Below are 26,931 nucleotides of genomic sequence, written 5' to 3' on the forward strand. Positions count from 1 at the left end.
TATCGTTTAGGGTGATGTGTTGGAGTAAATCGTTCAGATTTGTAGTTATTCTCTGATGATAATTGTCGTAGGATTCACTATGTTTTTGGACGGTGGTGGATAGTTGTGTTACTAATATGTCTTCGGAACGTCTGTCTCCGTATTTAGTTAATAACGCTGGACGAATTTCTGTCCAATTGGTTTTATTAGAATAGTTTAAGAAATTTCTAGGTTCTCCTTTAATTCGAGATACGATATGGGAATTTAAGATAAATTCTTGGGACGGATTTAAATCTTGGGTGCCTAAGAAAACTATTAAATTATCTACTGCTTTGATAAAGGTGGAGAGGTTGTCTCCAGAAGAGAATTCGGGCAGAGTTGAGCAAAGGCTAGCAATATCGCTATCGGTCATCGGCATTTTGGAACGTAATTTAGATGCAGGCTTAGATTTAGTGGTTTGTAGATTTCTTTTTATTTTTAAATTTAAATTGTCGAATAGTAAACTTAAATTTTCGATACTATTTTGGAAAATATCATTCAATGTACTCATAAAATATATGCAAACATGTAAAAATATAAATGCAAATATATATAAAAAATTCGTTGAAGTAAAATATTATAAATAATATAAATTCAATAAACAATAAATAATAAATTTAATGTAAATGTTTAAGAATTCAATTAAAATAATAAATGCTCATAAACAATGGTAAAGAAAGGAAAAACTTACGCAAGGATGATCGTGTTTGATTTCCAATACATTTTCCTCTTTTACCAGGTTCTTCAGGATTTCATTAAACTAATGTAGACCAGGAAACGGCTATCTTTCTGTATGAAATATCCTGTGGTTCGCAGCGCCAGAAATGTTTCTTCAACGTTGAGTTTCCCAAAAAAAATCTTTATTTCGAAATAAAAGTTACAATTTTGAGAAATTCTACAAACTACTACATTTAATGATTTTAAACTTGACTATTGAAACATAATAATTACAATAATAATAAAAATATTGATTTCTTCCTATTTATAACGTCGGATATCGGAATCTGCTGATTCTTAATAGTAAGGGAGCTTATGGCTACATTTCTATATACATATACATAATATATATATATATATATATATATATATATATATATATAAATATATATAAATCTATATATATAACCGTTTTAGTACGGAGCCTACATTAAGCGCTAAATGTAGATATATATATATATATATATATATATATATATATATATATATATATATATATATATATATATATATATATTTATATATATATACATATTTTTATATATACAGTGTGTCCATAAAGTATGGAATACATTCGATATTTCCTATTTCCTAAATGAAAAGCCTTTTTAAAAAAATCTAAAACACGTCGATTTTTCAATTTAATGTTCTACATTTTACAATAAAATTTCATTATACAAGGTGATACACATTACACTTTTTTTAAATGTAACACTGTGTATTTTAGGACATTTTTATATCGGTAAAAATGAGCTGATTCCAAAAAAGTATAATACTGGGCGTCTAACGGATATAATTTGAAAGATATGCGCTTAGAAAATTAATTTTTATTGATTTAAAATATTAATAAATTAAACATAAATTATAATAAATAACTTGAAAGTAATCCAGTAATTAATACATGACTTAATCTTAAATGTTCGAAATGTAGCCCTTGTTGTATTTGACAATAACCCAAACTTTGTACAAATTCTTGTAGAACCTTGTTTATGCCTTCTTGAGAAATATTGTTTATTTCTTTACGAATTCTTCTTTTTAAGTCTTTAATATTTACAGGTTTCGTTTTATAAACAACATTCTTTAAATTATCCCACATAAAATATTTCAAAGGATTGAGGTCTAGGAACAATCCACCTGTTCGGAAAAATTTCGTTTAGGTACCTTCGAACATCTAAAGCATAATGCGGAGGCGCACCATCCTGTTGAAACCATAAACTTTTAACAAAACCTCCAAGATTAATTGTACTGGGAAATAAATTAACTAAAGTAGATACGAGACCCACTTAAAAACTGAAGGTATGCTGGCCCGTTTAAATTACCTTCGAAATAGTAAGGTCCAATGATTTTATTTCTTAAAATGCCAGCCCGTTGGAGTTTTCTTTTGTCCAGTATCTACAATTCTGAAAGTTGACTTTGCCATTTAATTTGAATGTAGCCTCATCAGAAAAAATAATATTTTGAACCAAGAGAGGGTTTTGGTGGCTGTTATTCATCATTATTTCGCAAAATTGTATTCTTTTATCTAAATCATCCTCGTTTCATTCCTGTACAACTGTGCATTTTAGTTACTTAACTTACTTTTACGTACTTTGTGTACCGTTATTTTGCAAACATCGAGAATATTACTAACCTTACGAAGAGAAGTGCGCATCTTGTTTAAAAGCAAGTAGAACATCTAATAACATAATTTACAGAGGGACGACCTGACTTGGATGCATTTTCAACCATTCCAGTTTCTCGAAATTACTTTTCAATCTTACTTACTGTTGACTGCGTGATGGATTTCTGGATATTTATCATTAAATAAATTACACACTTCCATCTGAGTTCGCGATTTGTCTCCATAACCAATCATCATGAGTATTTCAATTCTTAGCTTTGCAATCAAATTCATTTTTACTTAAAATTAATTCTAAGCAATAATACAGAACATTCACGAATTAATACAATAATTATACTACTTAATTGTTATTGAACGTTACTAAAAATAATTACAGTTTACCAAAAACTAGAAGTAGGCTACTTTTTTACAATTGATAATAAATAATTTATTTTCTAAGCGCATATCTTTCAAAGTATATTCATTAGACACGAGTATTATACTTTTTTAAAATCAGCTCATTTTTGTAGATCTACAATGTCCTAAAATACAGGGTGCTCCATTTAAAAAAAGAGCCGATGACGTCGTCACTGTAATGTGTATCACCTTGTATAATGAAATTTTATTGTAAAATGTAGAACATTAAATTGAAAAATCGACGTGTTTTAGATTTTTTAAAAATGCTTTTCATTTAGGAAATATCGAATTTATTCCATACTTTACGGACGCGCTATACCATGCGGTCCACATGTATGGAATAAATTCATTTTTAGCGTTATTATGTACTATCTGAAAAATACCTGAAACAGGTCGATTTTTATTCTTAAATTGACAATTTACAGTATGAAAATATTATCCCCTTTCAGCACCCCCTTTGAATTATAAGCACCCGCGCGAAAATTTTAAATAACAAAGGGGGCCGTGTGGCACCTTGTTAGAAAGCAACTTTAGTCCTCTGTTCAGAAATATAAAGTTTTTTAAGTTTGGTGCAGTCATAACTAAGAAAATTGATTTTTACAATTAATTTAAATGTTCAACTTGAGCACCATTATTCACTTCTTGACAATAACCGAGGGGGTTTTGGAATTCTCATACAACATTTTGTATGACCTCGGGGGTTATTTTGTTAGTTTCTTCCGTTATCCTAACTTTTAAATCAGCAATATTGCCTGATCTATTAAAATATACTTTAGAAATAATCAGGTTAAGATAATAATATTAGTCAAAAAGCCAAATAAACAATTGATATGAATCTAGTAAGCTGCTGTCATTTAGGTATTTTAGTTATTAAAATATAAGACGTCAGTATAATATTTGTGCGCGTAATAAATTAAATTATGGCTCATTTGTCCGAGACTCAAAGAATAGACATTTTAATTTTGATTGGTTTTGGTAATAAAACAAGAACTCAAAAGGAGGTTTGTGAAATGTTTAATAATAAATACCCTGGTCAAAAAGTTTCGCAGTCTACAGTAACAAAAATTGAAAACAAGTTTCGATATACTGGGCATGTAAAAAATATTGAAAAACCAGGTATAAATGTTAAATTTACTGATGAAAAAGAGTTAAATGTATTTCTAGAGATTGAGGAAAATCCGCATAAGAAAACTCGAAAGCTGGACGCTGTCATGATGTAAGTAAATCATCTATTTTGAGAGTTTTGCATGAAGAAAAATATCACCCGTACAAAGTTCAGTTGGTTCTGGAGTTAAATGAAGATTATCCCGATAGAAGGCAAGAATTCTGTAAAATGATGATGGAAATAATGAACGCAGATTTGCAGTAAAATAGTTTTTTCTAATGAAGCGATGTTTCATTTAAACGGAATGATTAACAAACTCAGAGAAAATCTTCACTTGGTGTGTGAGACTCACGCAATATCCTACGAAAATTAACATTCGGGCTGGTATCATTAATAATAAAATTATTGGTCCTTATTTTTTTGAGGACACAGTTAATGGTGAGGTTTATCTAGATTTTTTGATTAACTTTATAGTGCCTTCATTACGAAGATTTTTTCCTGATGTCAATCATCCAAATAAGATAGATCGATCTACTTACTACCAACAAGACATAGATAGCTCTTCCGCATTTTGCACGTATAGTCAGAACTTAATTAAACGAGGTTTCTCCCAATAGGTGTATTGGAAGACGTGGAACGATCGAATGGCCGGCTAGATCCCCGATTTGACTCCTCTCGATCACTCCTTATGGGGTTATTTAAAATCTAAAGCATATTTTAATAGACCAAACAGTATTGCTGATTTAAAAGTTAGGATAACGGAAGAAAGTAACAAAATAACCCCCGAGGTCGTACAAAATGTTGTGCGTGAATTCCAAAATCGTCTCGGCTATTGTCACGAAGGGAATGGTGGTCATTTTGAAGATTTAATTTAATTGAAAATTACACTGAAAAATACATTCTAAATATTATGTGACATTATTATCTTTATCCAACCTAAAGTTTTGTGAAAGAGACATTATCAAAATTTTACATCTTCAAAATTAATTTTCTCAGTTATGATTGCACCAATATATTTCTGAACAGAGGACTAAAGTTGCTTTCTAACAAGGTGCCCTTTGTTATAAAGTTTTTAAGAATAAAAATCAACCTGTTTTAGGTTTTTTTCAAATAGTACATAATAACGGCAAAAATGAATTTATTCCATACATATGGACCGCATGGTATATATTATATATATATATATATATATATATATATATATATATATATATATATATATATATATATATATATATATATATATATATATATATATATATATATATATGCGAAGTAACAAGAAGTCCAGAGACCTCTCTCTGATAGTAAATTAGGTGAACCGCAAATTCAAAGCCTCTGACTAGAGACTTTTAACGACCCTAGAAGTATCCTTTTACTTCAACATGCATCTACGATTCACCTTTGAAAATTACTATCTTTTTCGCCCTTTACGTAGAGAAAGACGTTTAAATGAAAGTAAAAGATTGTATTTCATTTCAATCGGAACTCCACCATTGCTCTACACGTGTTTCGAGTTATTCAACTCATCATCAGGAGCACTTGTGGAAGTTCAACTGAAATGAAATGCAGTCTAGTATTTGGTTATTACAACCAAAATAACAGCAAGGTACGCTAGCAGCGACATCTATGCAAAGTAACAAGAAGTCCAGAGACCTCTCTCTGATAGTAAATTAGGTGAACCGCAAATTCAAAGCCTCTGACTAGAGACTTTTAACGACGCTAGAAGTATCCTTTTACTTTAACATGCATCTACGATTCACCTTTGAAAATTACTATCTTTTTCGCCCTTTACGTAGAGAAAGACGTTTAAATGAAAGTAAAAGATTGCATTTCATTTCAATCGGAACTCCACCATTGCTCTACACGTGTTTCGAGTTATTCAACTCATCATCAGGAGCACTTGTGGAAGTTTAACTGAAATGAAATGCAGTCTAGTATTTGGTTATTACAACCAAAATAACAGCAAGGTACGCTAGCAGCGACATCTATGCGAAGTAACAAGAAGTCCAGAGACCTCTCTCTGATAGTAAATTACTAGCGTACCTTGCTGTTATTTTGGTTGTAATAACCAAATACTAGACTGCATTTCATTTCAGTTGAACTTCCACAAGTGCTCCTGATGATGAGTAGTGTTTCGAAACACGTGTAGAGCAATGGTGGAGTTCCGATTGAAATGAAATGCAATCTTTTACTTTCATTTAAACGTCTTTCTCTACGTAAAGGTCGAAAAAGATAGTAATTTTCAAAGGTGAATCGTAGATGCATGTTGAAGTAAAAGGATACTTCTAGCGTCGTTAAAAGTCTCTAGTCAGAGGCTTTGAATTTGCGGTTCACCTAATTTACTATCAGAGAGAGGTCTCTGGACTTCTTGTTACTTCGCATAGATGTCGCTGCTAGCGTACCTTGCTGTTATTTTGGTTGTAATAACCAAATACTAGACTGCATTTCATTTCAGTTGAACTTCCACAATTGCTCCTGATGATGAGTAGTGTTTCGAAACACGTGTAGAGCAATGGTGGAGTTCCGATTGAAATGAAATGCAATCTTTTACTTTCATATATATATATATATATATATATATATATATATTCACTGGTTGAATAGCAGAGGTTTTTATCGGTCAATAATTGGCAAATAAAAGTCGTCAACTACTTTATTGATTTATTCGAATATGTTTCGCTTTTATTTTTAAAAGCATCATCAGTTCACTACAAATAAAAAAGATTTTAGAATATAAGTAAATAACCAACATGGTTCATACTTACAAAAACAATTTGTAGGGTTTTTTTTATAGATGTTATAAAAACTCTACGATAACTTAACATTAAAGATTAACAACTAAACGAGAGAAACGAAACAAAAAATACAAGAAAAACTGTAAGAACACTCGTTCATTTAATTTTAACCGATGGCTTCATTTGAATGTTGGTTTAAGCGCTTTCGAGGGTCAAACTACACTAATCTTTTCGATTGTTTTCTATCAGCTCTAGGAAGTCATAATTTTCACATGTGGCTTCTTGTCGTACATTTGTGTCTTTGGAATGCAAGGAAGAGGTATGATTCTTAAGGGGACCTTTTTTAAAAAAGGATTCATTTTTTCTTTTTGTTTAAAAAACAAATAAAAAAAATGGAAAGAAAAGGGGAATGAAGTTACTGTCTTGTAAGTGGTTTTTTTTATTAATTTATTTGTTTTGTGTGACGAGGAGAGTAAAATATCTGGCTCAAGTCGTCGATGTCGGTTCTCTTATTTAGGGACGATGGATGTTTTAGAATTTGACACATTTCAAGGATGGATCGCTTATAATAATTTTTTTGTTTGCACAGTATTTTGGTATTCGTGAAGTCGATACTGTGTTTGGTTGAAATGGCATGCTGTGCAAGGGCCCAAGATGGTTTGGAAATCCTATGTCGCTTTTGTGGGATGTTAGTCGACCTTGAAGAGAGCGGCTGGTCTGGCCAATGTAGCAGGAGTTGCACTCTGCACAGGGTACCTGATAGACGACATTAGTTTGTTCTAGAGGGGCCAATAGAGTTTTTGTCTTAGAAAATAACTTTCCTAAGGTTCTAAGTAAGTTTGTTAAGCTTCCACAAGGAATCTACGTTCCTGTAACTTTAACATCTTAAGTATTTATAAGATATAATGTCGAACAAATGTAACTAATTATTTGTTTACGGGTTTTTACCCATATATTTGGTGGCTACATTTATGTACTCCTAGACACCGATGATGGAATGATGTATTCCGAAAACGTTCTGTCTAACACAGCCCGTTTGGGTTTTTAAATATATACCTTTTACAAAGGATTTTAACTAATTTTTTGTTAAGCTTGTTAGTGATTTGTGGGAAGTACGGGAACGAAGCATATTTTGTGGTTTGTTCAGGAGTGAGAGGGGATTTATTCATCTGTATTTTATTAGATATGGATGCTAATGGTAGCCCGTTGGGTGCTTCAGTAATGGACTGCCCATAGCTTTTGGAATATAGAAATTTATTGGTGATGGATGCCGGATAGGAATTATCTATAGGAATAGACTTCAGTAGATTGAGAGATTCTTCTTTGTAACGCGGGTGTGTCAACATGTGTACTCTAAGGCTAAGAGCTTGTACCAGGTTAAGTTTATATCTGATTGGGTGTGTCGAATGGTAATTTAAGAAACGGTTGCTTGCCATTTCTTCTCTGTACAAGGTAGTGGCTAATATGTATATATATATATTTCTAATTTTTCGAGAAAAAGATACCTGAAACTAGTTGTGCGAGATGAAGAAACAATCTCAGAATTTATATTTATCACAAAATATAGGATCCTCTTTATTCTCATTAACAAACATAATTTTGAAGTATTTTAACCTTAAATTACTAAAAAGTTGAGATTTGTGTAATGATATAAAAATATTAGGAAGAATTTAAAAAATACTTACTATACAAGATTGTTATTAGACTCCAGTCCCAGTCAGCAGATTGGGCAACATACGCCATAAAAAAATTAAGGGAACTTATTCCAGACAACGATTTTAAACCAAGGATTCCAGTCATCAGTAGTAAAGGTTTAAGCCAACTATATTTTACAGAAGTACTAACTTGCACTCCTACTTCAATATTGGGAATATTAGGTTGAACTTTGTTTTGAATTTCGTTAAACTCCATTTGATGATTTGAGTGGTTACTTCTTAATTTCACTAAACTTGATTTGGCCGCAAGCTCACGTCCCATCGTTAAATAGTAAAATGGACTTTCTTCTACTAGGGTTACCGATAAAATTGTCGCAATAATTGCTAGCGAAGCAGATATATAATTAATTATAGATGATGAGCCATATCCACCTAATGGGTCCAAAACGCCATTAATAAAGAAATTAGCTATTGCCAAGGACGGATTCATAAGTGCGATTAGTCTGCCTCGTGATGTTTTTTCTGCCACTTCTCCAATGTATATCGGTACAACAACATAAGTTCCACCACTTGATAAACCAGCAATAAATTTGGCAATAAATAAGACTGCAAAGTGTATCCTTAATTCACACATAAAAAATGACAACAAAAATTGTATACCCAATGCAGTCAGAGTATATTTTCTTCCTACTTTTTCTGCCAAGAAAGAAAAAACAACTGATCCACAAATACTTCCAATTCCCACTGTTACGAACAACCAATTTATCATAGACATTGGAATAGGTTCGTCTCCTCTATGGGAGCGAATTTCAAATAAAATGGACATTTGGGAAATTACTGTCAGTGCCATAAGGAGACATCCTGTAAAAGGAAAAAAAACATAACAATAATTTTAAAAGTGCAAGAAATTGTGGTGATATAATATGTATTTTTTTTAATTTCCACATTCTGTATTTTTTCCTGATTTCCATAATATAAATATGGACCCATGTCCAAAGGTAAGATAATAGTAAAATGAAAATCGCAAGAAAAGACAAACATTACTGACATACTTATTAATAATTTGGCCTGCATTAGGTAATTATGTTGAACAATGTAGGGGAAATGTGCCTATGATGGACCCCTTAAGGAAAAAGCTCCATAATAATTTTAATTATTTATTTAGCAGGCTTTAAATATGACCACATAACGTCTTGTTATTTGTATAATATGCAAATGTTTCAAATTTTGATAAAAATTAAGATGACAAAAGTTATTCATAGTTTACTAAAATCCTGTTAAGGGTCCATCATGGGCATATATGCGCTCATGATGGACCCTTTGATACGCCCATGATGGACCCGTTGCATTTTGTGTAAAATAAGTAAATACCAAATTATTTTATTAAACCAAAAGATATTCTAAACGATAAATAATATTACAAATAGGTATTTTTAAGAAAAAAGTTACATGCACAATTCACACACAAATTGTTTACGTCCAGGATTTACATCTGCACATTTATTGTGACACCAATTCTTACACACTTGACAACTAATCCTTTTTTCTTTGGATTGTGAATGCGAAAATAGTTCGTTACAGTAAATGCAAGCTGCATCGTTCGAGTCGTCTTCTTCAAAAGAAGATTCACAATCGTCTTCAGAACTGTTTGTAGTTGAAACACGAACTTGCCTTTTCACTTTTCTTGCGTCTTGTTTTCTTTTTTTGCTTCTTTTCCTGCAATTTTTTGTTTTATATCATCAATTTCTGGCGTTGAATTTAAATATCTTGTTTTACCCCGTTTTCTACCCCTTTTCTGAGTTACTTTAGATACTCCAGCTAAAGGAGGAGGACAAATATCTTCGACCGAGAGGTTTAGGTCTAACGATGATGTTGATTTCTGATCAGTGAATTTTGATAAACCTTCAATCGAAGAAACATGTTGGTTCCGATGTTCCGGTAGTGAGTTCTCGTCAGAACATCCTGGTAGTGGGTTTGTTTTATAATTTTCTCTATCTGTTCTTATAGACGAAAAAATTGCCAGTCCTCGAATACATCTGAATTGAACGGTTCTATTCCTGACTTTTTAAATGCATTTATTGCATTTGATGGAAGAGCACTTCTTAAATATGCTCTATTAAAGATACTGGCTACTTTAAATTGGGTAACTGTTTTACCTGGATTCTGTCACAGCCATAATTGAATTTCTTGGCCGTAGTAAGTTTGAAGTGGTGCAAAAAATCCTACGTCCAAGGGTTGAACGTGATGAGAGCAGTGAGCAGGAAAACAAAACATAATAATACCGTTTTCTTTTGCAAACTGGAGAGCTTCAAAACTTTTATGACTACTATGACCATCGGGTAACAACAAAACTTGGTTGGTTTTAGAAGCCTTTGAATACCTTAAAAAATGTTGCAGCCAGAGACAGAAAATGTCGGAAGTCATCCATCCTTTTTCTTGAGCGAAGGCTACACTTCCAGTAGGTGCATCGATCATAAGTTCGTCTATCTTTCTCTGTCAAGGAAAAATAAAAGCAGGAGGAACATATGTTCCAATTGCATTCATTGCACATACGACCGTAACATGTAGACCGCGCTCTGCACTACTTAAAGCACCAACTTGTTTGCGACCTTTACTAGCATAAATCTTCTGCGATCTCTTTTGCACAGTCATCAAACCGGACTATTCCATGTTATAAATGTTTTCCGGTGGAAACTGAAACTCGTCTAATATATGTGCTAATACTGTAAAATAGGCACATATATTTGGTTTATTAAAAGCTTGAGCCTTTGCCAACAAAGTATTTTCTGGAGTTCGTAATGATATTCCAAGATTTCGCTTTAAAAAGACTCTGACCCATTTCCAGCTTGCCATCTTGGTTTCCTTATTAAAACTGTGGCTAATATTGTTTCTTTCAGCTACTTCGTATACAAGTTTTCGTTTAATCTTTACTGGTCAGGCCAAAAAAACGAGCTTCCATGGTGATAATATGGTCAGCAATTTCCTTTTCAATAGCAGTGGAAAATACTGGTCTTCGTTCTCCCAAATCACCTTTGGTACTTCCTTGTTGCTTATTAAAGCGCCTTTTCAAAGACGTTTTTGGAACGTTAAATGTTTTCGCTGCCAGCTTAAAGCCCATAGCTTTTTCTTGTATGCTTTTTACAGCTTTCTGCATGTTACTCTCATTCCACTGTTGCCCATCCCTGTAAAATGTATTATGTTAATCGGTAAGTAGCAACTTATTTCCTTTTTCCTATGATGGACCCCTAGTCCGTCATAGGTAACGACAGAGGGGTCCATCATAGGCAAATAGACAAGACAGTAAATATAATTATGTTACTTTTGTTTTGACCATTCTAACCTAAAACAAAGTATGGTATTTGACAAAGAAAGTGTAGTCATTTTATACAAAACAAAAGCAATACTTAGCTTAACGTATGTTACCAGTAAAGTATTACTTACCAAAAAATTTTATTACATCAGCAACGCCAAATTTTAATTTTATTTCACAAATTTACTGTTATAACCGCCAAGGGTCTAAAACTTTGCAAATACTAAACTACAAACTTCGTGTGCAAGTTGCAACCGGCGATGTGCATGTAACAGCGCCATATTTGAAATTACAGCAGGGGGTCCATCATAGGCAGGGGTCCAACATAGGCACACTTCCCCTACACCTTCGTTTTGAATTAAATAATCATATAATAAATTATATGTATTATATATATATATATATATATATATATATATATATATATATATATATATATATATATATGTATATATGTATATATATATGTATATCCATATAATTTATCATCCAGTACGTTGAGTTTTAAATTAGATATACACCCTATAATTGGCAACACTGCGCGCCGTCGACTTTCCACGAACCTGCTTCGTTGACCCTTCGCCAATAATTTGTCACAGTGGTTGTTTAAAGCGTTAACAGTGAAGATATTTAATTTATTTTTGTAAACAACATGTCTGTTTATACCATCGAGCAAAAAGACAGAAGAGGGAATGTAAAGGTAGTGGGGGGCAAAAATATTGTTAGACGGGAAGTGCTATTTTGAGAGACCACATTAAACAGGGAAAGAGAGTATCTTTCCTTATTTAAGAAATTACATTTAGTTGGGTTATGTTAATGTTTGTCCCAACTGTTACATAAAAGCTTATTTGTATTGAAGTTTTTTAACAATAATTGTGTCTGTCACATTAGACTATTATCGTTATTATTTAATTAAAATTTTATTGTGCTCTAGTGTTAAAAAAAGTATTTTAAGTGTTTGGAACATAGTGCTTGTAATAATATTGGAACATAGTATTTGTAATATCTTTAAAATATTACTTATAAAAACTTATCACCATGGTAAACTGTATTGCTTGTGGCCTTTTCCACAAAACAAGAAAGGAGAGAACTTCTGTTCACCGGTAAATATTTGTTGAAATTAATTATTAAAATTTATAAACAAAAATTTTTTGCTAGTTGACCAAGGTCACAATACTTCAAACCGGTGGCGTAGCGAAAATTTTTTTTATTATCTGTATCTTAGGTGTGAAAGTAGAACTAGAAAATTTCAATTTTTGTTTACTTTGACTAATGTAATACTCTTTAATTAACTGTGACAAACAAAGTATTGTAAATTAATGTAACTGATAGTGTTTAAACAGAAGGTAGGAAATCTAAAATTTATAATATATATACCTTGAACCTACTATATAAAGCATTTAAATTTTTTGATTTCCGAAGAACGAAACTCCTACAAAAATGTGGCTTAAATTTGTTGGAAAAACGGAGATGAATATATGTGGATTTTTATAAATATATTTGGGTATCACATGCAGCAACTTAAACTTATTTGTAAACTAGTTCGTAAGGTTTTATTATGCAATTTGCAATTTAGTTAAATTTTGCAATGGATTGTATATTTTATTATCTTTTATTTTGTGATATTGACGATCATGTAATTTAACTCAATTTTAATTGTTATTATTTTTTTTACTTTTTGTAAGCTTTGTTCATAAAATTGTACAATCTTCAGTGACAATAAAGCATATTTATATTCTAAAATAAATCGTTTTTTTAGTAAACTTTGTTTTATTTATAACACATTTAATCTCTTATTTTTTTCTCTCTAATACCATTCCTCAAGATCTGCGAAGAAGGACGAGTATTGCTGATGTTGTAGAACGCATAGCGGAACTAAAATGGAATTGGACAGGCCATGTAACGAGAATGCATGACTCACGATGAACGAGGAAACTTACATATTGGAGGCCAAGAGCAAACAAACGTAGTAGAGTAAGTCCATCTATCTATACGTTTGTCTGACGACATCAGACGTATCACCAAAAATTGGCAACAAAGAGCCCAAATTCGCAAAGAATGGGGGAGTTTAATTGAGGCTTATGTCCAGCAGTGGACGTGATAAATGAAGGCTGGACGATGATATGACCATTCCTCCTATCAGAGTATTATGTGTTATTGCGTTTCTAGGCTAGTGATGTAATTTGGCTGACTGGCTAGGTCGGTGCATCTTCTGTCTTAATTATGCTGCAGATAATCTTTGTACAAGTTTTCTCCATTATTTTATATTTGTTGGTCTATTTTTGACAATTTTTTCACTAATTCCAAATTGTTTAGGGATCTGTTATTAGATATTAACGTTAATACTCTAATGGGTAGGTTTATATATCACGAAAAAGAAGCAGAGTTTGAAAAATTTAAATTTCATTTGATTTTAAGGTGTTTTATAACAATCGCAATTTTTTATTAAGATCATTTTTTGCTAAAATTAACAATAATTCTGGTTTAAGACACATTCTCAAAAAGATTTTATAGCTACTATTTTATGACCTTATAAAAAACATGCAATATTTTTCTAATTAAAACAATCATTATATTAAAATTTTCAAACTTTATACTAATACTATTAACTAAATTAGAACCCCTACAACACTGTATGATTATTATGAAGTGTCGTAAAATTTGAATTTGGCGCCTTTGCATTTCCAGATATGTCCGCCATATTAAGAGGCTATTTTCATGAATTTTGGTCTCTTTTTCATAACGATTACATTCCCTCTTTTGTCTTTTTGCTCGATGGTTTATACGCCCGCAGAAAAAGTTCAAACAATAAAAATGTTTTATGATGGTAAATCTGGACAACAGTGTGTACATTTATTTTCTGTGTTTTTTGAGGGGAAACCAATCCCTTGCGAATAGTCAATTCATAATATTGTTGAAAATATTGTTAAAAATGTAACATTGCCACAAAAATTTTAGAAAATGTCACGCTAAAGAAATGTCATCAGCAAAAGTTGAGAAAAGAGAATACCGGGATACACCAATTTGTGCAATAATCGAGGTAGATTCAACACCCTCAAGTAGAAGCGTTGCTAGAGAGTTAGATGTTAGCAATGTTACTGTATTAAAAGTATGCAAAAAACACGGTAACAAGAACGGTCTTGTGAAACTCTAATAACTAAGGCTAATGATGAACCAAATTTTATTAAAAACGTTTTATTCACTGACGAATCTTCTGTTTCGTTAGTAGGGAGACACAATCGTTCCATTACAAGGTATTTATTGAACTCAACGTTTTCAAAAAGTTAACGTCTGGACTGGCATTTTAGGAGACCACGTAATAGGTTCATTTTTTATTGAGGGTAACTTGAATAGTAGTGTATACCTCGATTTGTTACAGAATCATGTTCTTTCTGCTATTCTCAATATTCCTGATGTAATTATGGAGAATGTTTGGTTTCATCAAGTGGCGTAGTTCACAACGCTCAAATAATTAGACTCGAACAATACTTTCCCGAGTCGAGTTATCAGTGGAACAAGCGATATTAAGTAGCCTCTACGATATCCAGATATTATACACATGAACTTTAGTTTTTGGGAACATTAAAAAAGCATCATCTACGATCATCCTGAGGCTAGAGCCCAAAATTTGGATACATTGAAAAATCGAAAAAAAAAAAGTTTTCAATTCTGTCACAGCAGTAACTCTTTCATTTGTCCGCAGAAGTTTATATGACAGATTGGGATACTGTTCAGCCATATAAGGTCAAATATTTAAATATTTGAATTATGTTTTATTTTCAATAAGAGTATATTTTTTGTTTTATTTTTTAAGGAAATCCCCTTTTATTTTTAATTCAACTACAAAAAATTGTTCCCATTATTAAAAACCGATATAAATGCACCGCTTTATAAAGGCCACTACATTTTTATCGAGTTTATGTACTCTAATAATAGAGTAATGTTGCAGATTTTAGCGCTTTATGTATTGCGCAATATGTAATCCAAAACTTAACGTACTGTATATCATTGATATATTAGTATATACCCATGAATGTATATATGCCTATGTTAGTTTAATTGTACAATAAGTTTTTCAGCAGAATATTGAAAAATTATAAGACTTTATAGAAGTATCATCATTCTTTTTTGTAATTACCTCTTTTAAATATATGAAAGATATGACTCATTTAATGTGGTATAAAAAACATGCATATTTGTTATGAGCAGCGTATTTTATTAAATAAATAAATGAACAAAATAAAATTTTTGTCAAAAATTAGTTACTATTAATTAAATTAAAAATATTTAGGGCCAATTTTTGACTGGCAACCTATTATCAATGTAGACTCCTAATTTTAAATGTACCTATGTACATTCGTTATATACGTGGTGATCCTGCAGTGGGATCTTAGGCTTGTACTCACAAGCTAATTACGAATAATTATAACTTTTCTATTCAAAAATTAAATAACAGATTTCATATTTAAATTTCCAGGTAGAATATGATAACCTATTAATTTGTTAACTAAAGTTGCTGCCCAAACATTAACTTTAACTTAGTGTTGACGTTGCATACTTCATGTATGGGAAACGAAATATAATATTGTAAGCAATGACATCACAAGAGACCAGTTTGATAAATGTTTATCGTCTGGCTTTTAAAAACAAAGAGTGTTTTTAGTTTAATTTAGTAATCAACAGCCACAATTTGCATCGGTCCGCGATACGTACAAAAATACTTTCCCTTTGTTAATAATAATATTAATATTATTATTTTAATTTTGTTTCCGTGGAAGTTTATCACACACCCATCCACACAACCACAGAACAGGCTATATCGGTCAACCGCTTCGGGTGGAGGAAAACTGCGGGGCACTCTTTTGTCTTGGGATTAAGAAATTGGCTCCGAAGGCAGACAAAGCAAATATTCAACGGCATAGGAATGTATGTAGAATGCAAGGAGAAACAACTGGATATAAATACATATGGATATATTTTGTAGTTCCGGCAAGCTAGGAATACCACAACCAAATTATGGAGCTTTCTAGGTCGTTGGTAAGCGATACCCCTAAGTAAAAAATGAAGGACTCGCCCAAAAAAATCAAAAAAAAAAAAAATTTTAAAATGCACTTGAAACGTCAAGACCATGTAGAAAGCGGGCAAAATCCATATGCTATCCATAACATTTAGAGACTAAATATCGATGTAATGGGCATTAGTGAAATGTGATGGCCGGATGCCAATAAATGTTAAATAAATGAACATCATATTTATATTTGCGGAAATACAGAAGATCAACATAAGCGTGGCATAGGAATAATTTAAGTTAAAAATGCAACAACTTAAGTTAAAAACTCACGAAGTAGAAATAGTTGCGGGAGACTTTAACGCCAAAATCGGTAAGGGCCGTTGTGGTGATGTATTAGTCTCATAAGGTTTACAGTTCATGGAGTTTAAAAGGTTGTGCATATAATGATTACCCAGTGACACGCCAGAAACCCCAGTAAAAAAATCAGATTGACAATATTTTAATAACATCGGTAGAAATCTACCCTGAAGCTATTAAGTAAGGCCATAACCCACTCGATGATAATTTTCGTTTTAAACTTAAAAAAACTTCACAAACCTAAGCTGATAAGATATGTTGTTTTGAACTATGTATTTTAACGATTTTCGAATTGGAAATTTAAATGTCAATAAACTTACTTTAACCTTTAATTGTGTCTTATTCCCATTAAGATAGTAATTACGATAAGATATAATTCTACAATGAATAACTGAGAGATAATGAACCAAATAAAAAATATGGAAATATCTAAAGAAAACATATCTATGTCAGAAACAGTTAATGATGTTGAAACAATACTTAGAAGAACAATACAAAATACTTAGAAGATGTTGGATGGGAAATATTAAACCAATACCTGCAACCAAAATAATAGCAGACACGACAAAAACTTGGATATCCGACAGTACGTGACACAAGAAAAAATCTTAACGAAAAGATTACAAGAGATAGGAAAAACATCAGAGAAGGTAAAAAGAAAATTCTGGAAGAAAATATGAAAAGTCGAAATACTAGAACCTTAAATCGTTTATACTTTACAAAAAGATCAAAGAAGCACTAGACCTCTATAAATTAAAAAAGCCGCGATACTTAAAAGACAATCAAGGAAATCCAATAGTTGATAATAAATAAATAAAAACAACATGTATAAACTATGTGACTACATTTGTAGTAATAGTAGTATCACTATAACACAGAATAAAAATGACGATATGGGATCATATATTCTCAAAGCGGAAGTGGAAGCTGTTATAAACACAATTAAAGAGGAAAAGCGGCAGGGCTAAACAACATCTACATAGAATTCTTTAAAGTTATGGACAAAGACACAGGCCTTGATCTTTATACACATATACAAATTGGAAAAATCTAATCAGTGGAATAGATATACTTTCATGAAAATGTGAAAAACTGTGAAGACTATCGAATAATAAGCGTTATGAGTCATCTCCTGAAAATATAAAAAGTGTGAAGAATACATGACAAACAAACAATTCGGGGTCAGGGATGCAATATGTACCTAAAAGGCAGTTTTTGCAATAAAAATTCTCTTTTAACCATGTAAAGACGTTTATTGTGATGAATATAAAAAGAGGTGTGACACAAGTATCTATAATGTCCCATTATTATTCAATTTGTATAGAGATGGCACTGCCATTTTTTTGAGACAGTCCGGAAACTCTGTAGATACTTGTCTCAAAGATAGCAGAAGCAAGTAGCAGGTTTGGGCTTAATTTTAACATCTAAAAAAATAAAATAAACGGTTATAAGCAAAAATAGAATAACACCGTGCCAATAATTAGCTAACTAACAAGCGATACTACAAGTCACCAACTTTTGCTATTTAGGTACGGATTTGAACAAACTGTGAAAATTTTCAATCAAAATTAAGATAAGGATCAAGAAGGCAAGATCAATTTTCATCAAAATAAAAAAAAATCCTAACAATCACGATATAATACTAGAACTAAAAGTTTGTTTACTACAATGCTACTTATTCTCGATTCTTCTATATAGAGTGGAGTCATAGACCCCAAGTAAAGCATCACTAAAGAGACTAAGAGACATTAGGACTGTGGCGCTTCAAATGATGTTAAAGATTTCCTAGATAGATAAAGTAACCAACAAGGTATTAATATACATATTAAGGTTCATGGAAAAAGGGATCGAGGGAGAAGAAGAATATCCTGGTTTTATAACCTACGAAAATGGTTTGACTTAACCACTACCGAATTTTTTCGGAAGTCAAAATAGCTATGTTAGTGTCCATTCATAACAACATGCATAACGAATAGGCATGATAAGAACAATAATGGTAATGGAAAGACAAGCATTTAAAATGAAATCAGAAATAAGTTAATACTAGTTTTGCAAATATTTTATTCACATATGGTTTAAAACTAAATTTAGGGGCAACAAGTTCAAAAAAGGTAATGGCTAAAAAATTGGGTGAAATTTGACATATCGAAAAAGATCACCATTCTAAAATAAATATGTTTTATGAATGTTTCAACGTTTTTTAATATTTTATATTCAGTAATAAACCTGTGTATTATACAGTATTAATGAGAAAATATATGGAGTTAGCTCCTCTGACCATATCTTTTCAAACACTAGTTGATATTCAAGGAATTCGTTTAGCATTGTTCATCAAAGGAGATGGCAACGTTGCAGAATCTTTTAGGCAATTAGTATGCTCTAAACTTAGACAAAGAAAGAATGAGGACACGTAACACTCGCTTAATAAATCTTTGAAAAGTGTCAGTTGTTCCAGTGCTAAGGACCCTTAAGCTAGCGGGGACACATGAGCGGAATCCAATTTAACCTACGTAATATTTTTTCACCCATTTTTCACTAATTTATTACCACCCTAATAATTTTTCACCACCAAACCAACCTTAAGGGGAGCGATTCTGCTGGCTTAAGATTCAAGCTAGCAGAATTCAAAAAAGAAACTTTTTGTTGATGGCATATTTTTTCACCCATTTTTCACTAATTTATTACCACCCTAATAATTTTTCACCACCAAACCACCCTTAATGGGAGCGATTCTGCTGGCTTAAGGTTCAAGCTAGCAGAATAATAAAATAAAAAATTTTTTTGTTGATGGCATATTTTTTCACCAATTTTTCACTAATTTATTACCACCCTAATAATTTTTCACCACCAAACCAACCTTAAGGGGAGCGATTCTGCTGGCTTAAGATTCAAGCTAGCAGAATTCAAAAAAGAAACTTTTTGTTGATGGCATATTTTTTCACCCATTTTTCACTAATTTATTACCACCCTAATAATTTTTCACCACCAAACCACCCTTAATGGGAGCGATTCTGCTGGCTTAAGGTTCAAGCTAGCAGAATTCAAAAAAAAAACTTTTTGTTGATGGCATATTTTTTCACCAATTTTTCACTAATTTATTACCACCCTAATAATTTTTCACCACCAAACCCCCCTTAATGGGAGCGATTCTGCTGGCTTAAGGTTCAAGCTAGCAGAATTCAAAAAAAAAAAACTTTTTGTTGATGACATATTTTTTCACCCATTTTTCACTAATTTATTACCACCCTAATAATTTTTCACCACCAAACCACCCTTAATGGGAGCGGTTCTTCTGGCTGAAGGTTCAAGATGGCAGAATTAAAAAAAAACTTTTTGTTGATGGCACATTTTTTCACCCATTTTTCACTAATTTATTACCACCCTAATATTGTTTCACCATTATACCATCCTTAAGGGGAGCCATTCTGCTGGCTTGCGGTGAAACTCTCTGGTTAGTTTTTACTAAATGTTAACCAACTTCACCAATTCCACCATCTACACATTTACGCTGGTTGAATGCAAAGCAAATCTTTTCGGAAATATGAGATACTACAGTATTATGCTAGATTTGTACTAATATATTACCATCCTAGTAATTTTTCACCCTTCAACTACCCTCTATGAGGAGTCAATAATTCTACTACGTTAAAATTTAAGGTGATACAAAATCTATTTTTATAATTTTACTGTATTCTACTTGTAACTGAAAATATAAATTGCTTGCCTGGTTTTTACTAAATTTGATCCACCCTTATAATTTTTGACCCCCTAAGCCTCAGTTAATGGGAAACATTCAACAAGATACACATTGACGCTAGGTGAATAAAATATCTTTTTGAAAACACAAGAGTGCTCTGCTAGAATTTTACTATATTTTTACCAGCCTAGTCATGTTTTTCTGAACTACCCTAATTGAAAAACATTTTCAAATGTTATTCTATACTAACTAATATTTATTTTTTCAATGTTTAAATATTAAAAATATGAAAACACTTACACATTCCAAAAACTATAAATTTTACCTGTTTTAAAAAATTGACTCTGATTCGAGTCGTATTACATGGCTAAGCGAAATCGAATCGTTAGTCCCTTTTATGAATATAAAATAACTGAAATCAAGTTGAGTTTTAGTAAATACAATGGAATTTTTATATTTCACAGAATAAATTACCAGGTAAGAAATATTCAAATTGAAATAATTTTATTACGTCTATTACATTATTTATCTGATTGTAAAGGAGGGTCGTCGGGACCGTACGCACCTATTGTTAAAAGATTTGTATTCATTAGGTAGATGAAAATTTGAAAAATAATTTAGGTATTTAATATTTTAATATTATTTAAATAAGAAGAGTATTAACGATTGGTCAAAACATAATTTTAAGATTAAGTGTATAACATAAAGAATTTATATTGGAAAACATTTTAGGATATAAATATTTTAAGTAGGTATATTCAAATGAGACCGAAATTACCGGTTGGTCAGAACAGCTGATATAGATTATTTGCGTGGTAAAATAAATTATTATCAGCAGCATTTTAAAAATTTAAAGATATTTGTATTTTAATTCTTCGTCGATTTTTCATTCATTGTTAGTTGAGTATAGGTAAAAATTAAAGGTTATTACAAAAAAATATTAACTTAATTATTTTGTTTATGGAAATGTTTGAAAGAATCGCCCACGGAGAGATCTGGTTTCTCGGCACAATCCACACACTCATAAATTGGGTTTTTTCTTATTTTTAGGATAGAACATACTCTGCATCTTTTCGTTTTCGTTTCGCGTTTGTCTGATTTATTAGCAATTATTTATAGGTAAATGTTCACGTGCGATATTCCGTCTTTCTTTGCTTTTTTATAAATTAATTTACGAATTAATTCTAACCTTGATATCGTCTTTTATGTCTTTTGTTTAGTATATTGTTTAAAACTAAGTCTAACTTTACACGGTACCATCGATTCATCTAGCGATAATTCTTTTACTGGATAACGCAGAGCAGTCATTTTATTATTAAAAAGTCTATAACTGTTCTTATTCTATAAAACCGATCTTCAGGAATAACATTCGGTACCATTGGATTATGATGGATGAACATTAAGCACCTTAAAATTATAAGAAAAAGATCTCTTCCGAAGTTCTGCAAAAAAGATTTTAAGTTGAATAGTGGATCTGTTTTCCAATAACCCTCCAATCTTGAAATCCGTATGTGTCAGTGTGGAAGATAATTCCCATAAATACTAGAAATTCAAATAAGGAAAGTAGTTTACATCTTTAAATGCTAGAATTTACACAAACACCAACTTCACCAACTTTTTTATATGCTAAACATTGCAATATTGTTGTTTTGTATATTGCCTATTTTTTAACAAAATTTTACAACTTAAAAAGGGATCATTCCCGTGAGTTGGCTGTATATCATATAGTTAAAAAACTCAAACATTGAAGGAAAACACTGTTGTGATTGGTATATTTAATTAAATTTTAAAAATCCTAAAGGATTAAGTTCAAAACGTTTTCGGACGTATCAGTCCATCTTCAGTGAAATTTGTAGTACTTTTAGTAAGTAATTAATAAGTAATAGGTAAGTAGTAATTTTTAATTAAATATACTAGTTATTACAACAGAAGTGTTTCTCACACACACACACTCGCAAATTTATTTAATTTTTGTTAAAGGGGTAATAAGGGGAGAAAAATTACTAAAGTCGTAATAAATTCGTAAAAACCTAACAGAACACAGTGGTATATCATAAATATTTTCTTTGAATTCTGCTAGCTTAAACCTTAAGCCAGCAGCATCGCTCCCATTAAGGGTGATTTGGTGGTGAAAAATTATTAGGGTGGTAATAAATTAGTGAAAAATTAGTGAAAAAATATGCCATCAACCAAAAAGTTTTTTTTCTGAATTCTGCTAGCTTGAACCTTAAGCCAGCAGAATCGCTTTCATTAAGGGTGGTTTGGTGGTGAAAAATTATTAGGGTGGTAATAAATTAGTGAAAAATTGGTGAAAAAATATGTCATCAACAAAAAGTTATTTTTTTGAATTCTGCTAGCCTAAACCTTAAGCCAGCAGAATCGCTCCCATTAAGGGTGGTTTGTTGGTGAAAAATTATTAGGGTGGTAATAAATTAGTGAAAAATTAGTGAAAAAATATGCCATCAACAAAAAGTTTTTTTTCTGAATTCTGCTAGCTTAAACCTTAAGCCAGCAGAATCGCTCCCATTAAGGGTGGTTTGGTGGTGAAAAATTATTAGGGTGGTAATAAATTAGTGAAAAATTGGTGAAAAAATATGCCATCAACATAAAGTTTTTTTTTTGAATTCTGCTAGCTTGAACCTTAAGCCAGCAGAATCGCTCCCCTTAAGGTTGGTTTGGTGGTGAAAAATTATTAGGGTGGTAATAAATTAGTGAAAAATTGGTGAAAAAATATTACGTAGGTTAAATTGGATTCCGCTCATGTGTCCCCGCTAGCTTAAGGGACCTCCAGTGCTAGTTTCGATGTGACCACCATATTTTGAAGCCTGTACTTTGCCCATTACTACCTCTCGCAGGGTCACCAGGTCTACTGATTTTTCAGTAGATCTTCTGATTTCAACTTCAATTAACTGATTTAATGAAACACTATATCGATTTACTAAAAAGTGTGTAATGATAAAATCATGTTTAAAAAGTAATCATTATGTAAGTGTTTAATTATAAATTTTGACAAAAATCCATTTATTGATATATATATTTATTATTCTCACTCTACTAAGGAAAGAAAATATGACCCGGCATCCTCTCTGGTGCCGGTTTAGGCTTCAGTCAATTCCATACGATTACGCGTCCCCTTTCTTTTCTTGTCTAAGGCTCTGATACTTGAATGAGGGTACAGCCTTCTTCATCTGAGACTTTTTCTCACTGAGCATGCAAACGCGTTGTTTAATCCCAAGGAATGTAAAATTAACAATTTTACAGATGATTTTTTACGGAGATCACACGAATCTATTGAAAGTTGTGCGCTTATTTTATGAAAAATTTGCCGAACATATTCCAAGAGATAATTATTAAAAATGAAAAACAATTTGGACGTTGGCTACTACTGAGATATTTTGTTTTCTGCTTAGTAGACCTTTGCGCATAACGGTCATGCTAACCGTCAAAATTGCCGGTATTGGTATTAAGAAAATCCTCGGTTGACAACAGATGAAATTACGCAATATCCTGAAAAGATCAATGTTTTTAGTTGGAATTGTTAGAGATCCTATTATATACCCTTTTTAATTGATTTTAATGATTATTTAACATTGTTCCAAAATAAGGTCCTTTCATCCGTGACAAATTCATATCGTAATCCAACAAACCCACAAATTCCAGCTAATACGATGTTTAAGCAAGATTAAACACTGTCCCATTATCAAATCAATATCCGATAGTACCTTAATGATATAATATATCCAAATAGGTCAATATGACAGCAAGGATCGATGGAATGGCCAGCACGATTAATTTATTTTATTTTGGTAGATGTCGCTTATTTTGTTTTTATTTAGTTTCCTTATGTCTATCTTGCTATAATGTACATTCTCTAATTCGATATCTACTGTTATTATTATTTCCTCTATTACTAGTATATGTTGTTTTTTTATGTTATCGTCATTTCTAGCTCTTGTAAATATGTTATGTAATATATGATATTTCTTGCTCCTCTTTACTCAGCTATGAAGGGATATTTTTAATGTATTTGGTGTCCTTATGCTGTTTCTAATTTTCATATTATTGACTATTGGATCATTCTATCTACGTTTTTATTTCTCCTTAGTCTTTCATGCAACCCTGTCCTTAGTTTATAATATTTCTGATCTTATCGTTCAAGTCTCCTGTTATTATTAAATTTTGATTTTTGCTATACTTAATTGTATTCAGTGATTTGTAATTGAGTATAGAACTTGGCCATTTTGGTATCAGTTGATTTCTGAACTGGAGTGTATATCTATATGTATACTTCTTCCTTTATTTCTAAGCTTAATATAATTATTCTTTTTTATATTGCTTCATAGTTTAAAATTTTCTTTTTGAAAGTCCCGGTTACTATTATTCCTACTTTCTCTTTTCCATTTATCCCTTTTTTTAGTTTCGTTTAATCCTCTGATAATAATTCTACAGTTTGCCATTTTATCAACTACTTTTATTTCTTTACTATTTAATGATGTGACGATCCAGTATGCTATGATATTGTTATTTAAATATTTGCCTGTTTCATCATCTATTTTCTGTTTGCTCGGTCGTTTTATTAATAGTTTTGCTTTCAGTTGGTCCTTGCATTGGTTGGTTTTTGGATCTGTATCCTTTAAATAAGTTTTTTCAGTTATTTTTGATAGCTTATCATATCATGTTACGATTCTGGAGATCTTTCGCTAGCTGTTATTCATTTCTGATTTTGTATAATTTGTTATTGTATCCTAATATTTCTGAGGTATTTCATTGCTCAATTTTTAATCTGATGTTACTTATATAGGCGGTTTGTTCCTTGTCTCTCGCTTAATATCATTCTCGTATTGTGATAATTTTTTTTTAATCTACTACCTCTTTCGAAAAGTCTTCATTTATAAATATGTTTGTGTCGTTTAATTTGTTGCTTGTCTTAATTGTTTCGTTTTTGAGCTTCACCCTAACAGGTCTGTTCCTCGAGTTTGGCTGGTTTCTAATTCTGTATATGTCTATAATATCCTTATTCCTTTTCTTCAGGTTTATGTATTAGTTATTTCCGCTATTTTGTGTTGTAGAAGTTTGATACCTTCGTTCTTGTTCTCTTCTATTCCATGCATGATAATATTTTTTCCCTATTTTTTTTTTCTAATTTTTTAAATCGTTTGTCGTGTTCACTTCTTTAATTGTGCAATTCTCTTTTAATTTGTTTATTTTCTAGTTGTAGATCAATTAGATTAATTTTGATACTTTATTTATTTTGTCTTCAATACTGGTATCTCCTCCTTCTTATTTGTTTTAGACGTAGTAGGATTTCATCCATTTTTTCCAACTCTTAGCGATAATGCCCAAAAACATTTCAACTAATGGCACGCAAATTAAACAGGTTTATTACCTATAAGTATCTGGGCCATGAGATTGGGAACATACATCAAACAACAGAGTTAAGCAGAAGAATAGGACTAACTTGGGCAGCTTATGGAAAACCGAGGGAAGTCTTTATTTAAGATATTCTCATGGGCTTGAAAAAAAAGGTGTTCGATCAACGTGTACTTTTAGTTCTAACGTATGGAGAAGAAACATTAACCCCTTACCAAAAAAGTAATCAATAAGATACACGTGGCACAGATAGCAATGGGGAGGTCAATGTTCAATATATCCCTCAAAGACAGAGTTTTAAATCAAATAGTTAGGATAAAAACTGATGTTACGGGCGCAGTTAAAAGAATTAAAACGTCAAAATGGAACTGGCAGGACATGTTGCCAGAGTCAGACATGGAAGATAAACCAAGAAAATATTAGAATGGAGACCTAGACACGATGCTTATTGTAATCGAAGACGGCCTCCAAAAAGATGGTCGGATGACGTCAAGCGAATCCAGCATAAATGGATTCAGGGTGCTCAAGATCGGATGCAATGGATATTAGTTAATTATCTGTATTATTTTTATTTTTGGTTATGAAGTATTTCTTACCTAATTATTTTTTTAACATATGGCATTACTTAAATTAGTAAACTTATTTGGCTATTTTCAAAATACAATTATAGAGAGAATGGTAAATTTTTATAAAAAGTACTTAACTTTTTATTCGACAAAATTGGGAAAGTACATACTTCAATTGTATTTAAATGCAATAATGCAATAACTAGTAGAAACCACAAAAATGTTATGCTATTTGGAGACAAATAAAAATGTGTGCTTTGCTCGCGAAATTGATAGAAAATCACACCAAATAGTTAATAATTAAAATACGACTCCGAAATTTCTCTAAAACTTATTTCTCCGGACATTAAAGACAAAATTTAACTAAAAC

The 26,931-nt window shown here is 31.5% G+C and overlaps 2 protein-coding genes across 3 annotated transcripts in view; one reads left to right on the forward strand and one right to left on the reverse strand.

The window, feature by feature from the left end:
* The window catches only part of LOC140438824 (uncharacterized), a 113,001-nt gene that overhangs the window by 34,894 nt on the left and 51,176 nt on the right, over positions 1–26,931 (forward strand). The window lies entirely within an intron of this gene.
* LOC140439795 (facilitated trehalose transporter Tret1-like) overlaps positions 1–26,931 on the reverse strand; it is a 93,036-nt gene that overhangs the window by 6,079 nt on the left and 60,026 nt on the right. For both annotated transcript variants that reach the window (XM_072529935.1, XM_072529934.1), the window contains one exon: positions 8,281–9,111. In XM_072529935.1, coding sequence (XP_072386036.1) covers positions 8,281–9,111 — 831 coding nt within the window. The remainder of the gene's footprint in view (positions 1–8,280; positions 9,112–26,931) is intronic.

The sequence above is a fragment of the Diabrotica undecimpunctata genome, chromosome 4 (genome assembly GCF_040954645.1).
Source record: "Diabrotica undecimpunctata isolate CICGRU chromosome 4, icDiaUnde3, whole genome shotgun sequence".
Taxonomy (NCBI): domain Eukaryota; kingdom Metazoa; phylum Arthropoda; class Insecta; order Coleoptera; family Chrysomelidae; genus Diabrotica; species Diabrotica undecimpunctata.